The 14,504-nt window shown below is 51.9% G+C and overlaps 1 protein-coding gene across 2 annotated transcripts in view; it reads right to left on the bottom strand.

The window, feature by feature from the left end:
• PKP1 (plakophilin 1) overlaps positions 1-13,430 on the bottom strand; it is a 49,030-nt gene extending 35,600 nt beyond the window's left edge. Inside the window, exons 1-2 of one of the 2 annotated variants that reach the window (XM_079327135.1) lie at positions 13,000-13,430; positions 5,265-5,365 (exon numbers count right to left, since the gene is read on the bottom strand). In XM_079327135.1, the coding sequence (XP_079183261.1) occupies positions 5,265-5,365; positions 13,000-13,201 (303 nt within the window). In that variant the 5' untranslated portion in view covers positions 13,202-13,430. Of the gene's footprint in view, positions 1-5,264; positions 5,366-10,606; positions 10,690-12,999 lie in introns of those variants that run through there. The other variant, XM_079327136.1, reaches the window with a different exon arrangement.
• Positions 13,431-14,504: the final 1,074 nt, after the last annotated feature.

The raw sequence follows: 14,504 nt of genomic DNA, 5'->3' as shown, positions 1-14,504 counted from the left end.
TATTCCTACAGTCTCTGGCGCAGAGGGATCACCGGTGTATGTTTCTCATTAGTGCCATAACGGATGTAATTACTATAGGCATATGCTTTAATCCAGCACCAACAGGCCAGCCAAATATTCCTCGGTCTGGGAGCAAGGCTGCTCCCAGAGGCATTGCTAAAGTAACACCTGCCCCCTCCACCCCCCTCAAAAAGTGAGACACTGAGGGGCTGGAGCTCTGGAGCTTGCCCAAGGAAGGGAGCAGAGCTGGACAAGGGGCTGGAGCACCAGGAGCAGCTGAGGGGCTCAGCCTGGAGGAAAGGAAGCTCAGGGGGACCCTTGTGACTCTGCACCACTCCATGACAGGAGGGGACAGCCAGGGGGGTTGGGTTCTGCTCCCAGGGAACAGGGACAGGACAGGAGGAAACAGCATCAAGTTGTGCCAGGGAGGTTCAGGTTGGACATCAGGAGGAATTTCTTCACGGAAACAGTTGTTGGAGGAATTTCTTCACGGAAACAGTTGTTAAGCGTTGGAATGGTCTGGCAGTGGTGGAGTCCCTGGAGGCGTTCAAGAAATTGCTGGACCTGGCACTTGGTCAGAGGTTGGACTTGATCTTAGAGGCCTTTTCCAATCTCAGTGCTCCTGTGATTCTGTGAAGGCCTCAGCTCAGCTCTGTGGGGATAAGGACCTGCCAGAGACAGGACATATCCAGTGTTTGCTCACCCTTGCTGGGGACAGTGCTGGAGGGACACACTGTGGACACTTCCACATCATGTGGAGGATTTCCTTCTTGTGGAAGCAGCAGCACGGAGAGCCAGGAGGGTTCTGTACCTTGTCCTGGTCCTGCCTCATCTTGGTGAAGCCGTGGGACCTGGGAATGCTCCGAGTCCCTGCCAACCCAGCAGACCCAGGCAAGGGCAGGGTGAGAACTGAACCTCAGAGGTTTTTGCTGGTGGCACCCCACGTGCTGCCCTCCATGTGTTTGGGATTTGGCTGTGCCTCTCCAAAGCTGTGCCTGTAGTTGGGCTGAGCACCAAGGTCCCTGCAACCCACGGCCCACCCGACTGCAGCTGTGGCTTTGCAGCAATGCTGGTGAGGCTCCATTTCGGTGTGAACTGAGCTGACAGAGACAAGGGTGTGGCTCATACTGAGGCTTTTGCCATGACTGCACTGCTCTAGGTGCCCAGCCCAGCTTCCTCAACCCTCCCCTGGGTTCGTCTGTGTAAATGGCGGCCACCACTGACCCTCCTGTGGGACCTGAGGTGTTGCTCACACCAGGACACAGTTCCTGAGGCTGAAGGGCTTTGGGAGCTGCTGGCCACTCATAGCTCACAGTGGCAGTAGGGGGACAAATATCTCTAAGGCACCACAGCACCTTGGCTGAGATATGACCCCAACCCAGAAGGGTTTGCAGTTACAGATCTCCCATCACTGCATCCCAGTGTGGTCTGTGAGCAAAGGAATTCCCCAAGGCTGAACATCCTTGACAGCTGTGCCAGCCCCTGACACATTAGCCAAGGAAATTCTGCAGCCAAGGGCAAACCCACTGCCCTCCAAGGTTCTGGAGTGGCCCCACTGGCTCAGTGTTCCTTGCACTGGCAGTGAGAAGGTGCTCACTGGAGACAGTGATGCTGCAAATGAGGCACCTCCACTGGGATTTCACAGAAAATAATCTGTAATAATGGGTGAATAAAAGAGTTTAACCCAAAGTGTTAGAAACAAAAAATCATGGAATCATTGGATTGGAAAAACCCTTTAAGATCAAAGAATCCAATCATTAACTCAACACTGCCACATACACCCTAAACCATGTCCTCAAGAGCCACATCCACAAGTTTTTGAACACTTCCAGGACTGGGGACTCCACCACTGTCCTGGGCAGCCTGTTCCAAACTGAGTGATCCAGAAAGAGCTCTTTCTCCATATTAATAATTTTTTGTACTCTAGTATTTGAACATCAGTCCCACAAGATTGGGAAGAAAACACAGAAGTGAAAAGTTTGTCATTTCTAGGAAGACACAAAACAAGACAAAAAGAGGAAGTCAGGGACAGTAGCTTTTAAGAGCTGTGGGTGGGACAGGACACCTTTAGTGTCACCATCTGAGGCAGGGCTTTAGATTAGGGCACTCCAAGAGCAGGGCCTCAGGTGGAGGTGCTGTGGAGCAAGCCCCTGGACATGGATTCCCCACTGGACCTTTTCAACTCTGGGGGACTGGGAGTCAGTCATTCCCTCAATACTACACTGTGCCACTTCCCTGAAGTACCTGAGTTTGCCTGTGCATCTCAAATAACTTCCCACTCTTCAGACACATTCACAGCATCAGCTCCAGCTGGAAATAAATCCAGCAATTCTGCCTTCAAAAATAGATTTGCTTTGTCTTTGGTTTCATGTGTAACAACACAGGAATTACAACCCGGAAACATTTTTTAGGAAGCACAGAACCTGCACAGATTTCAAACAGGTCTGTAGGCACAAGCTGAAGTTGTCCCAGGCTGGAGGCTGGTGGTGGATGTGTGGAACCTTTAATACTGTCTGAGTGAAGCAGAATGGAGGAGGCTGCTCAGTGTGGCTGGGGAGGCTGCAGTCTGTTGAGCTTGTCAAGCACATTTACACTTGAGGTTATATGTTCCAAAGTGTCAGTGGCACCTGGGACTGCTTGCCCTGAGTGCAGTCATCTCCCTGTGCACTCATCTCCCTGCTCCATGCAGCTCCAGTGGCAGCAGATAGGGATCCAGAGGGGCTGATTCATCCTGACCTGACAGATTTTCCAGATAGAGGAGATGAATCACCACCCCTACCTCTGTCTTTGTTGGCCAGGGGAGGAGTCAGACAACTTGTCAGGACTAAATGGCTGATTCTCAGATAGAATCAGTTAGGTAAGACAAATTTTACTGTGAATCCTTCACAAGTCCCAGTCCTTTTTGATAAAGTAATCCAGATCCTGAAGACCTTTATCAAAAATATTTAGAATTAAAGACTTGCATGACACACTTGGAGAAAGACCTTTCCTCCTCAGTAAGTGCAGAGGAGTCTCTCAGAGAACAGACAAAGCTGCCTAAATTCCCAGTGAGCCTGAAGGGACTGAACTGTTGTGTCCACAGGTGACTAATGGAGGTCCTGACCTTCATCACCTTCACCACCACCTTCACCACCACCTTCCAGCTGTTCCCCAGAACACAGGCACTGCTGACAGAAACCCCCAGCAGCCAGTGGCATTCTCAGCTACCCAGCATTTGTCCAGCTGCCACAACGATTAGGAACAAGATCATGAATTAACAGGAAACAATAACCCTCACATCAGCAACAGGAGCACCTCACCAGCATGAGCAGAGCTGGGCCTTGGCCAGCTCCCTCTTTAACAAAAAAACCCAATTACAAGCCCCTGGAATGGCTGAAAGAGAACAATTTTGCTTGGACAAAGCACAATAAACTCCATTCAGTAATCACAATAGACAAACACCAACATATCATCAAAACAAAACATCCCAATTGTTTGACTTGTGAAGCTCAGATGCTCCACCTCTGCCTCGGGAGCTATCTCAGTTGCACTTTTCTGGTGCCCACAAAAACTCTGCCTGGTTGTCATGGCTGGACCCTCTGCAAGGCTCCACCACTGTCTTAGGGATAGAGACAGGACACTTGGATGAATGGACCTGTGCTCTGACCCATCCCAGAGTCCCATAATGGGACTTGGGCTGGAAACCCTCAATGGGGTTTGGGTTGGAAGGGACCTCAAAGCCCACCCAGTTCCACCCCTTGCCATGGGCAGGAACACCTTCCACAGTCCCAGGCTGCTCCAAACCCTGTCCAACCTGGCCTTGGACACTGCCAGGGATGGGGCAGCCACAGCTGCTCTGTGCCAGGACCTCCCCACCCTCACAGGGGAGAATTCCTTCTATCCCTCACAGGGATGAATATTCCATCTAACCCCGCCCTCTGGCAGTGGAAAGCCATTTTCCCTTGTCCTGTCACTCCATCCCTTGAAAATAATCTCTCTTCATCTTTCCTGTAACTCCTTCAGGTACTACACCCCAAAGCTTCTCTTCTCCAAGCTGAACAATCCCAACTCTCCAAGTCTCACCTCACAGCAGAATTCTCCATCCCCCTGATCAACTTGGTGCCTCCTCTGAACACACTTTTCCCTTCTAAGGACAGAAGGCCCTCTGGTTGAGATTTAACCAGCACAGGAAAAGACACTGAAATGGGCCAAGAGGCTGGAAATAAACATTTCAAAGACACTCCAGTGCTCCCAGTTTTCCTATCACACCCAGTGATGCAAACTCAGCAAGTGACACCACTGCCTTGAAGCCATCATGCAACGACAAAGCCCAGGGAAGACCCAGATAAATCCTTCTGAAGCTGTGGAATGCTGGTGCTCTGAACAGGCAGAGGATCTGGCAAGCACTGTCTGTGTGCTTGCAGCCACCAAAATCTTTCCTGGTTCAAGCCTTTGATGGCTGACACAGAGCTGCTTTACAGTCCTAGGGTTGTTGAAAGGAGCCCTTTGCTTTCCTCATATTCAAATCCCAGATCTGTGAATTGCTCCTTTCTACTTCAGAGCTGATGAAAAGCAGGAAAGAGCAAAACACAGGCCTGAAATGGAGGGGCAGCACGAGCACAAGTTGTCCCAGTGGACTGTGGAATGGTTTGGATTGATACCGTGTGTATCAGAGGTCTGTCACCAGGGACCAGGATGGGATGTCCAGACTCACACTGCACAAAGACAGCTACCATCTCACCTGTGCGTTTTCTGGAAATCTGCAATATTTTTTTTGGAAATCACTGTGGAAGAACTGCACCTCCTTATTTGCAAGCACAGAGAATATCTGAGAAGGGTGTGCAGTAGCACTGAGGTTGGGAACAGCAGCACAGTTCTAATCTAAGTCCCCTGATCCACATTCCCCAGTCACACTCATGTCACTGACAGCCATGTTGTGCTGCACAGGAACAAAGATGGGAACTCCTGGATGTGCTTCAGGCTGGAACTGAGCTGTGGTAGTCTGAACCCAGTCCTGATCCCTCAGGTTGCTTCCAAACTCTTGTGCCATCGGATATCAACCCACAAATCCAAACTAAATCTTGTCCACTCTAAAATCCCCACATGAAACAGCTCTGGAGCCCTTGATCCTCCTTGTCCATGGCACTGAATCCCCTTCAGAGAGCCAGGATCCCTCTCAGGTGAGTTTCTGAAGCACTATGACCTCCCTTCATGACCATGAGAGGTTCTTCCTGTCCAGGTCACCTCAGACTATGCCACAGTTCCCAGAACAAGGAGTGTCTTACCGGGTATCCCCAGCTGCTGTTCCCTGTCTGGGTCTTGGTGTAGTAGCTGCCCCGGGATGTCCCATAGCCATAACCATCAGCTAAACCATCGTACATGGAACCTGCAAATGGAAAAGGCATGGTCAGGATGAGAAAGCATTCCCAGGAGAAGAGATTCCAGCAGTCCCTTTTCAGAGCACAAAGCTCTTTTTTAACAGCAAGTTTAGTATTTAAAAAGTGACATAAATAAATCTCAACAGGAACATAGGGAATACAGGCAGCCCTCTCTATCACAGACCCCCTAAACCACCCCAAGGTTTGCAGCACATAAGACCAAGGGCCATAAAACCCAAAGGAGAGGAGGAGAAAGGGTCAGAGACGGGATCAGTGTCTGACATCATGGAATCACAGAATCCCAGAATGAGTGGGTTGTACCTTGAAGCTCATCCATTTCCACCCCTGCCATGGGCAGGGACACATTCCCCTAGCCCAGGCTGCTCTGTTCTCCATCCAACCTGGCCTTGGCCACTGCCAGGGATGGGGCAGACACGGCGTCTCTGGACCAGGGCCTCACTACCCTCACAGGGAAGAATTCCTTCTCAATATCTCATCTAACCCTGCCCTCTGGCAGAGAGAAGCCACTTCCTGTGTCCTGTCCCTCCAGGCCCTGGTAAATAATCTCTCTCCATGTTTTCTGTCAGTTCCTTCAGGTACTGGAAAGCCACAATTAGGTCACCCCAAAGCTTCTCTTCTCTAGGGCTGAACAATCCCAGTTTCTCAGCCGTTCCTCACAGGCAAGGAGCTCCTTTCCTCTGATTAACTTGGTGGCCTCTGAGTTGTTGTATGAGAGGAACCTGATGATATTTTGTGCTACATGTCCCGGAATGTCCAGCCATGGAAGTCTTGTAGTAAACACAATTACCCTCTCTGAAGGCAAAACCTACCCCTGACCCTTTCACCAGTCCACTCCATGTCTGAATCCCACCAATCCCATCAGCATGAGCAGCCAGAGCAAGGCTTGCTAAAATCAATCAGTGGTCACTAACAAACACCATGAATAAAGGATGATCCAGTCTATTTAATACCTGGGATCTAAAATGTTCAAACACTACAAAACCTCATTGCACTCTTTGAATTCCAACCTCATCTCTGAAAGATCTTTGTGTGTCTATACTTTCTTTTCCTGAAAATGTATAGAGATCCATCATTATTTTTGAGATGCTGGAGAGATAAGTTAGGCTGGATCACACATATGTTTTTTAAAGATGCAAATATCTTGGATCAGGAAGGACTCATCAGTGCTTTAACCAGAGTTTGGATTTACCTACCCAGCCCTTCTAAGAGCTCTCCCAGTCTCTGGCATTGCAACCTTTGGATCCCTCCTAAAAGTATTTTATTCAATGCCACGTTCATCACTACCAGACAAATGAAGTGAATCATTATCTTTCCACAATGAAATTCTCTTAACCCCCTTTGGATGGTCCAAAAGAATTTAGGGTGATTTCAGTTTCATTTTCAGAAGTGCTCGATAATTGTGGCATCCCAGGTCCCGTTATGAGGAAGTGCAAGCCCTACACTCCAATTACCTTCCAGGGGACGCTCTGAATGTCTAACAAAGTACAAAATCAGGACTTACCTGTCCTTACTTATGCGCCTAAACTGGTGGGTAATGTCAGAAATATCCTAATCTCTGTGATTGTTTGATAAGACTCATCTCTGAGATAAACTGGATAAGCTCGACCACAAAGGCCCTGGAGCCACTCAGGTCTCCTCCAGCCACTGATCCTTGGAATAAACCTTATTTATTGCCCTGCCTGAGGCACCCAGAACCTGTTATGGTGATTTGGTTTGTGGCTAAAAATTCTTGCGTTTTCTCAGGAAGATGATTCCTGTGGATGTGGTGTAAATAATGAGATTTGCTTTCTATTGTCAGCAGGACTGCACCTGGAGAACATCCCTGGATGGAGAACAAGCAACAGCCAGGTTGGCTCCCAGCCCTGCAGCTGTGCAGGAAACCACAGGAGCTCCTTTTCCACAGTCTGGAGACTCGGTGGGCCCTGCTCCTCATCCTGATCTCCCCAACCCTGAGTGCCTCATGCACAGAAAGTTGCACAGCAGAACAAGGCAAGGAAGGGGCCATGGAAATGAAATGGGAGATTCAGTCATGTCCTTCACCTTGTGCTCCCTCTCCACCCTGGGATTTCCTTTCAACTCAGGACATCAGTGATGAGCCTCAGCAGCAGCAAGGCAGTGCTGGAAGTGGTGATTTTGGGCCAGGTGTCTCCCCAGGACACAGAGTTATCTGATAACCATAATTCTGAGCACGAAGGTAAAGCCATCCATGATAAGTTCCTGGGAATTCCTTCTTCAAATCAGCCTCTCGTTCTCTATAAACATCCTGTAACTGCAGATGTGAGCACCTGGAGCATTTTCCTGAGTGTGTAGCTGTAAAAAGGGATTCTGTGCCTGTCCCTCTGACCAGTCCTGACTGGGGACCACACTTTCCCTTTCAGGATCTGTTCCTGCCATGCACTCCAGACTTTGGGGTTAGAGCAAGGAGACACTTAAAATAAGCCAGTTTAGGCACATCTGTAACACTCTTCAATAAATTCCCCACTACATGGCCAAATTCAGGAGATCAGGCAGTTAGTTGAAGTTTATGTTCTCCAGCAGTGGAGGGGTTGCCTTCGCCTCCCAGAACTTGTACATAACAGCTTATAAACACATAATTACACAGAACCTCAAATGTTCAAGGCATTTTAAAGTCACCCTGCTGGTTGGAGAAGATGCTTCTCCTGCCACCACTCAACTGGGATTTATTGCTTGGAGAGTTCAGTCTTGAAGCCCGGAAGAACCTGGGCATTTTCAGGTGGAGATGGCTGAAGAAAACTTGATCTTTGTTTGTACAGGTTTGGACACTTCTCTGCTTGGCTCATCTTGACAGCCAGCTGGGAGCTGTATCCCCAGCCCTCAGGCACAGGAAGGAGATCCCTCTTTTCAAACATTTCAAGAGTAAAGACCACAAAATCTGGTTACAGGTCCTTGGAATTTGGGAAAAACCCAGGATAAATCACATAAAACCATTTGGGCCAGGGTGGAAATGCTCTTAGTGAGAGATGCCCCCCTTGTGCTTTTTTCTGGCAGTGTCCACAAGTGTGTGGACAGGTGTGTCCCAGATGCTGTCACCCAAGCAGCTGTTTAGGTCCCTGAAGGGGACAGTGCCCTGTGCACTTGGGCAAACACAGAGCCAATTCAAATCACTGCACTCAGAGTAGATAACACAGAACCACGGGATCACAGAATCACTGAGGTTGGAAAAGTCCTCTAAGATCCAAGAGTCAAACCACTCTCCCAGTACTGTCATAATCACCACCAACCCATGTCCCAGGTGTCACATCCACATAGATCTTGAACACCTGCAGGGATGGTGACCCCACCACTGCCCTGGCCAGCTGTGTCAGGGCCCAACCACCTTTTCCATGAAGAAATTTTTCCCCATATCTAACCTGAACCTCCCCTGGCACAGCTTGAGGTAATTTCCTGTGGTCCTGTCCCTTGTTCCCTGGAGCACAGCCTGACCCCCCTCTCCCCCAGCTGCACCCTCCAGTCAGGGAGTTGTGCAGAGCCAGAAGGTTCTGCCTGGGCCCTTTTCTCCAGGCTGAGCCCCCCCAGCTGCTTCAGCTTTTCCTCACGACAGAGAACCCTCCACAGCTGGGACAGAGCTGGAAAGATGTGGTAGAACCACACAGGTGAGGTGCAGCCTCTCAGTGACCATGTGGGCAGAAAATAACCCTGAAGGCTGCTCAGATTCCCCCTTCCCCAAATTATCATTCCCCCATGACATCTCCTTCAAAACTTACACACTTTAAAATTTCTTTTATCTTCAGTGGGACAATTCACGAGGATAAAATCAATTACAGCAGATTAGAAGGGCAAGACCTTACAGAGCATCTCTGTGAGCCCCCCTACACTGCTCCCACTACCCTCATCCCCTTCTCCTCTGCCATCCATTATTGCAGAGCAAAATGAGGCTGCTCTTGATGAGTTACTTCCTTTTCTCAAAGGCAACTCTCCTCTTTTGTAGCTGGCACTGCTGGCAAGAGAACTGTGTTCAAAATGCCATTTTCCCAAGCCAGCCGGACACACAGAGCCAATGTGGAGATTGTGGAAAAGGATGTCTGTTAATAAATATTAATCTGTGGCAGGGAAAGGCAAGACAAGAACCAGTCACTCGCAGTGCAGGCTTGGCAAGTTAAATCATAAACTATGCACAGCTTTAAACAATAAGGATGATTAAACATAGGAAAAACACAAGGAGAGCAGAGGCCTGTGGGAGGCACAAAGCAAAGCCTGGGTGCCTTCTAGGAGAGAAGTGTCAGTGAAATCCCAGACACTGAGATTCCTGCAGGAATGACAAACTCCAACTCTGCCTTCTGGCCTATGAGCTAATGGGCTTGGGGATTTTTTTGTATCCCAATAATCTAAGGTTTGTGGAAGAGTGGAACCTTTCACTGAATCATCTCAAGCTGGGAGAAGTTACAGAAGTCTTAAAGACATTTTATCCCCCAGACCTCCTCTTCACATCAGAGTCCTGATCCCCACCAGGTGGGGTCTCATCAGACCCTGGTGGAATAGCCACAGCCAGCACAAAAACTTCTCAGCACCAGCTCAGCCATAGGAGAGTTGGATCTGACACTCCTTGGATGTGTCTCCTCAGTGACAAAGCACTGGCAGAACTTTCCTTCAGCCAGAGGACTTTGCAGAGCAGAGCTAATGGCTACAAGAAGCTGGTCAGCTTGGCCTGGCCTTTTCCTCTGCCATGCCTCTGAAATGAATTTTCCCTGGAAATGTGCATTACTCACAAATTCGAGGGGAGACATCTAGTTTAGTATTGCCATGGGGAGAAGGACAGATAAGCCCTAGAGCAGAGCCCATAGACACAACCCCCAAGGAGGAGAGACCCCACAGACCCCACAGATTCCACAGACCTCACAGACCCCACAGAAACCACAAAAACCACAGACCCCACAGACCCCACACACCCCACACCCCACAGGCCCCACATACCCCACAGATCTCACAGACCCCACACACCCCACAGACACCACAGACCTCACAGACCCCACAAACCTCACAGACCCCACAGATCTCACAGACCCCACACACCCCACACCCCACAGACCCCACAGACCCCACAGCCTCCCTGGGAGCAGCTGCAGCCGCAGTGCTGTGCCCAGCCCTGTGCCCTGGAGCGTTCTGTGGCTGCAGGGCTCTGCTCACTGTCCCACCCACTGCACCCAGCTTGGGCCCGGATCGGCTGCCTTGCCCTGGGAGACACCAGACCTCCAAAGTGGTCACAACACCTTGACCTGCTGGACTCCAAATCACCAACTAACTCATCTATGGCTCCATCAATCGCTGGTATGGAGAGGGAGTGTGTGCCAACCCCCTTAAAGGATCTCCAGTGATGGGATGCTACACCCTGCGCTCCTGTGTGCATGAAGGTGAGTGCCTGTCCCTGCTCCCCATCCTACACATGCCAGGGCACGGCTCCTGCAGCTGGGGGAACCTCTGGGCCCTGCTCCAGCTCCAGCACAAACCACAGCTCCAAACACAGCAACAAACCTGGACCTGGCCCAACACCTGCCCAGCCCCGCGCTGGGACTGTCTGGGAGCAGAGGGAACAAAGCACTCATGCACTTGTGAGGAGACTTGGGAACTCCTCAGCTTGTGCTGCTGCTGAGGAGCATCTCTGAAAAACCTCTGAGAAATGCAGGGAGGTGAAGTTGCATGAGGGTTTGGACAGGCAGAATCCACATTTAACAGACCCACATAGCCTCATTGTAGGAAAACTAATTTTTCTCATTAGGCCTGCCCACTTGATTTTTGGGAAGAGCAGTAAAACCCAACACCTGAAAGCTGAGCCTGACCCACTCCAACACCAACCAGGAGACAACCCTGGGAACAAACAGCAACTTCTCATCCTTCTGGGATTCCATCCAGGAATGCACTGGGATGAATCAGCCCCCCGGACCTGTGCTGGCCAACCACCCCTGCAGGAACCAGGGGAGAGGGGCTTGGCCCTGTGCTTGGAGGCAGCTCCTGGGAGTGGGATGTGACTCAGCTTCCCTGGGACACAGAAACCAGAGCTGCACATCTCCCCGCAATTCCCATTCCCAGACGTTCCCCAGAGTGTCTGGAGGAGGGGTTTAGCTTGTTGAGCAGAAACAGGCAGTTTGGAAATGTGCTATTTTTTTTCCCCAGAGGTTTCTCTTGGCCTCCTCTCCAAGCAGGATAATCCTCCTCTGCCTCCCTCCCTTGCTGCCTGTGGATCCCTCTGCCCACTTCCCCTCCACCCAGAGCCCCTCAGCTCATCCTGCTGTGTATTTTATTTTGTCACTGTAGCACCTTAAGCAATAAACCCTCCGGAGGTGGGGGGAGATTCCTCTGCCACTTTGGTGGCAGAGGAAAGCTCTCCTTGCTCCGGCCCATCCTCACCCGTTGGAGTGTGTGTCACAAAACCAGTGGAAGCAGGGATTTGCTCCTGGCAGAGACCACCTGCCCTTGCTCTGGAGCTGCTCCATTCCCTCTGTTCCAGCAACTGCAATTCCCAGAGCAGGGGCAGCTCCCGTGGCAGCAGCACCTTCACACTTCCCCCAGCATCCTACAGCCACCCAGCTTCTCTCACTAATCCAGCCCCAAACATGTCTCTGGACCATGGCACAGGTCTCTGAACCTCACCAGCACAGGATTCAGCCTTACAATGCAGCTTGGAGGAGCTGCTGCACAAGGCACAGCTCCCAAAGGAGGTATTAGAGCCTGTCCCAGCTCACCCAGGACCCCCCTGCACGCTGCTCACTCCAGGCTCAGCTGAACGCACCCCTATGGCCTCCAAAGCCTCGGGATTTCCTCTCCCTGGTGGATTCAGTCAGAGCTCTCTGTGGCTGCTGGAAAAAGCACCTCCAAGAGCCAGGAGGTTTTGCACAGAGGTTGTCACAACCTTCTGGGTTTGCAGCTTCCAGCTGGGGAAAGCTGGGTTTTACCTCCAGATCAGCTTTCTCCAGACACAGGATGGCAGAGAGAACCATTTGCCAAGCCTTGATCCAAAGAGGAGGGGGTTCCAGCAGGACACCTGGCTGCAGGACTCAGCTGATTGCTTGTTTCTGTGGCACACCCTCAGTACACAGAGGTGGAACAGCTGCCTGGATCCCAACACGGGCAAAGTGGAGGGGGCTGTGAAACACCCCCACCAACCAACACCAGGGACACTTCTCCCAAATTATCTCCTTCCTACCACTCCCACTGGGGGTCCCAGACACTCCACACTTGTCAGTCTGCAAATGGGAGATGTGCTGGGAGTTCCAGAGGCAAATCCCCAGCCTAGGTTTGTGTCCTGTGTGTGGGCACAGCCTCCTGCTCTGCAGCTGCCCAGCAGAGCCCCAGCCCATGGCAGGGTGGAGGAGGAGCATTGTCAGCTCTGCCCATCCACAGGAGGGGGCGGCGGGGAATTCCAGACACGGGGGCACTTGCAGAGGAAGGATTTGAAAAACCAGGCAGCTACTCCAGCTTTAGAGCCAGGGGAGAATTGGTTATAGCACCACACTGAAATGTCCAAGTGCCTCAGGGATGTGGGGCAGAGCAGCACTCCCAGGGATCAGCTCCAGCCAGGAAGGAGTTGATGCATAATCTGTCCCCCTCCACAAAGCACCCCAGAGCACCAGCCCTGCCCAGAGGCCCCCTCGCTGCAGGACTTTACCTCGGTTGGAGTGGCCCACGCTTGATGACACTGACGACTTTTGCTTCTGCCTCTTGACCGTCATCATCACCTGCTCCTGGACCCGCTGCTTGCCCGTGCCCTTGGTTTTCAGCTTGTGGTCGGAGGGCAGGGCCAGCGTGGAGCTGGCCTGGTCCTGGAAGCACTCGTAGGCCAGCGCTGTTTTCAGAGGGGAGTGCAGCATGGCTGGAGATGGCGGGCACAGGCCAGGCACTTCACTCACAGGACAACACGAGGCACCGAACGCCGTCTGTGCTGGGCTTAGTCCCCCAAAGCCCTCCTTGCCATACGTCCCTTGGCCCCGGGTGTCTCAGGGCTGCTGCTCGCAGCTCGGCTCCCCGGCGTGTGAGCAGTCACACCCTCTGCCAGACTGGATATACAGCCCTGCCCGCACACACCCACGCGCTCCCCGCCAGCCCCGGCACCCCCAGCTGCTGCAGGGCAGCTCCCGGCCCCGAGCCTGCCCCCCGCCCCTGCCCAGCCCCGGGGCAGGGACACGGCTGACAGCGGGCAGTGGGCGAGGTGGGGGGCTCAGGGCTGGGCATGGACATCGTATCTGACAGGTCTTGGGGAGAGGCTCTGTGGGTCTGGGCAGGAAACGATGCTCCCCCGCTGCCAGGGGGCTGGAGCATCTCCCCTACGTTTCCTCCTGTGTTCCATATTTCCCTCAGTCCAAATTGCACCAGCCCCTGGTCTCAGTGCCAACAGATAGCCCTGCCTGTAGCAGCAACACTGCCCACAGTGCCCACTCAGACCCCAACTCTGCCAGCACCGGTTGCAAATCCACCCCCCCCAAGCCCAGGAACACAGGACTCCTGCAGACTCCTGCAGAACACCAGCTCCAGGGGCCAGGGAAGGTCCTGACAAGGTCCCCTGGAAAGTCAGGGACCTCTCCCCAGAGAGTGTCCCACTTGTCTGAGGAACAGGCCTATGGAGAAATCAGGGCACATTTGGGGCAGTCTTTGCACACAGCTTGGGATAACAGGGAGGAAAAGAGGACATTCAGCAAGGAGATAAAATGGCTGTGCAAGAAATGACACGCCAGGCTATGAATGGGAGCAGAGAGTTCTCCCTCTGCCAAGCCACACTGCAACTGGTTTGCAGAGAACCGAGCACCTCGCTGCTGGTGTGACCAGTTTCAGGTCACAGCCAGTGCTGACAAAGCTCCTGCCAAGCCACAGGAGGCTGATACAGGAGAAGAGGAACAATCCCCATCAGAAGGGAGGCTTGAGGAGAGGATGTCCAGGGTAAAGGCGTCCTGGGTGCTCCAGAAGCAGGACCTGGGTGCTTGTGCCAACATTCAGAGGAGCAGAGCCCTTTGTACTGCCAGATGGATGTGTGGAGTTTCTCTCCAGTGAGAATCAGCAGTACCCAGAGTCTGACCTGGTACTTTCACTCCCATCCATCAGGTTTTGCGTTTCCTTGGTGGTTTGTGTCCACATTTCATGTTTTGTTGGAACAAGAACAGCATCAGAAAGCAGAGAGCA

The sequence above is a fragment of the Erithacus rubecula genome, assembly GCF_903797595.1.
Source record: "Erithacus rubecula genome assembly, chromosome: 26".
NCBI lineage: Eukaryota > Metazoa > Chordata > Aves > Passeriformes > Muscicapidae > Erithacus > Erithacus rubecula.
Note: the sequence above shows the minus strand (reverse complement) of the source record. Positions and strands in the feature narration are given on the sequence as shown.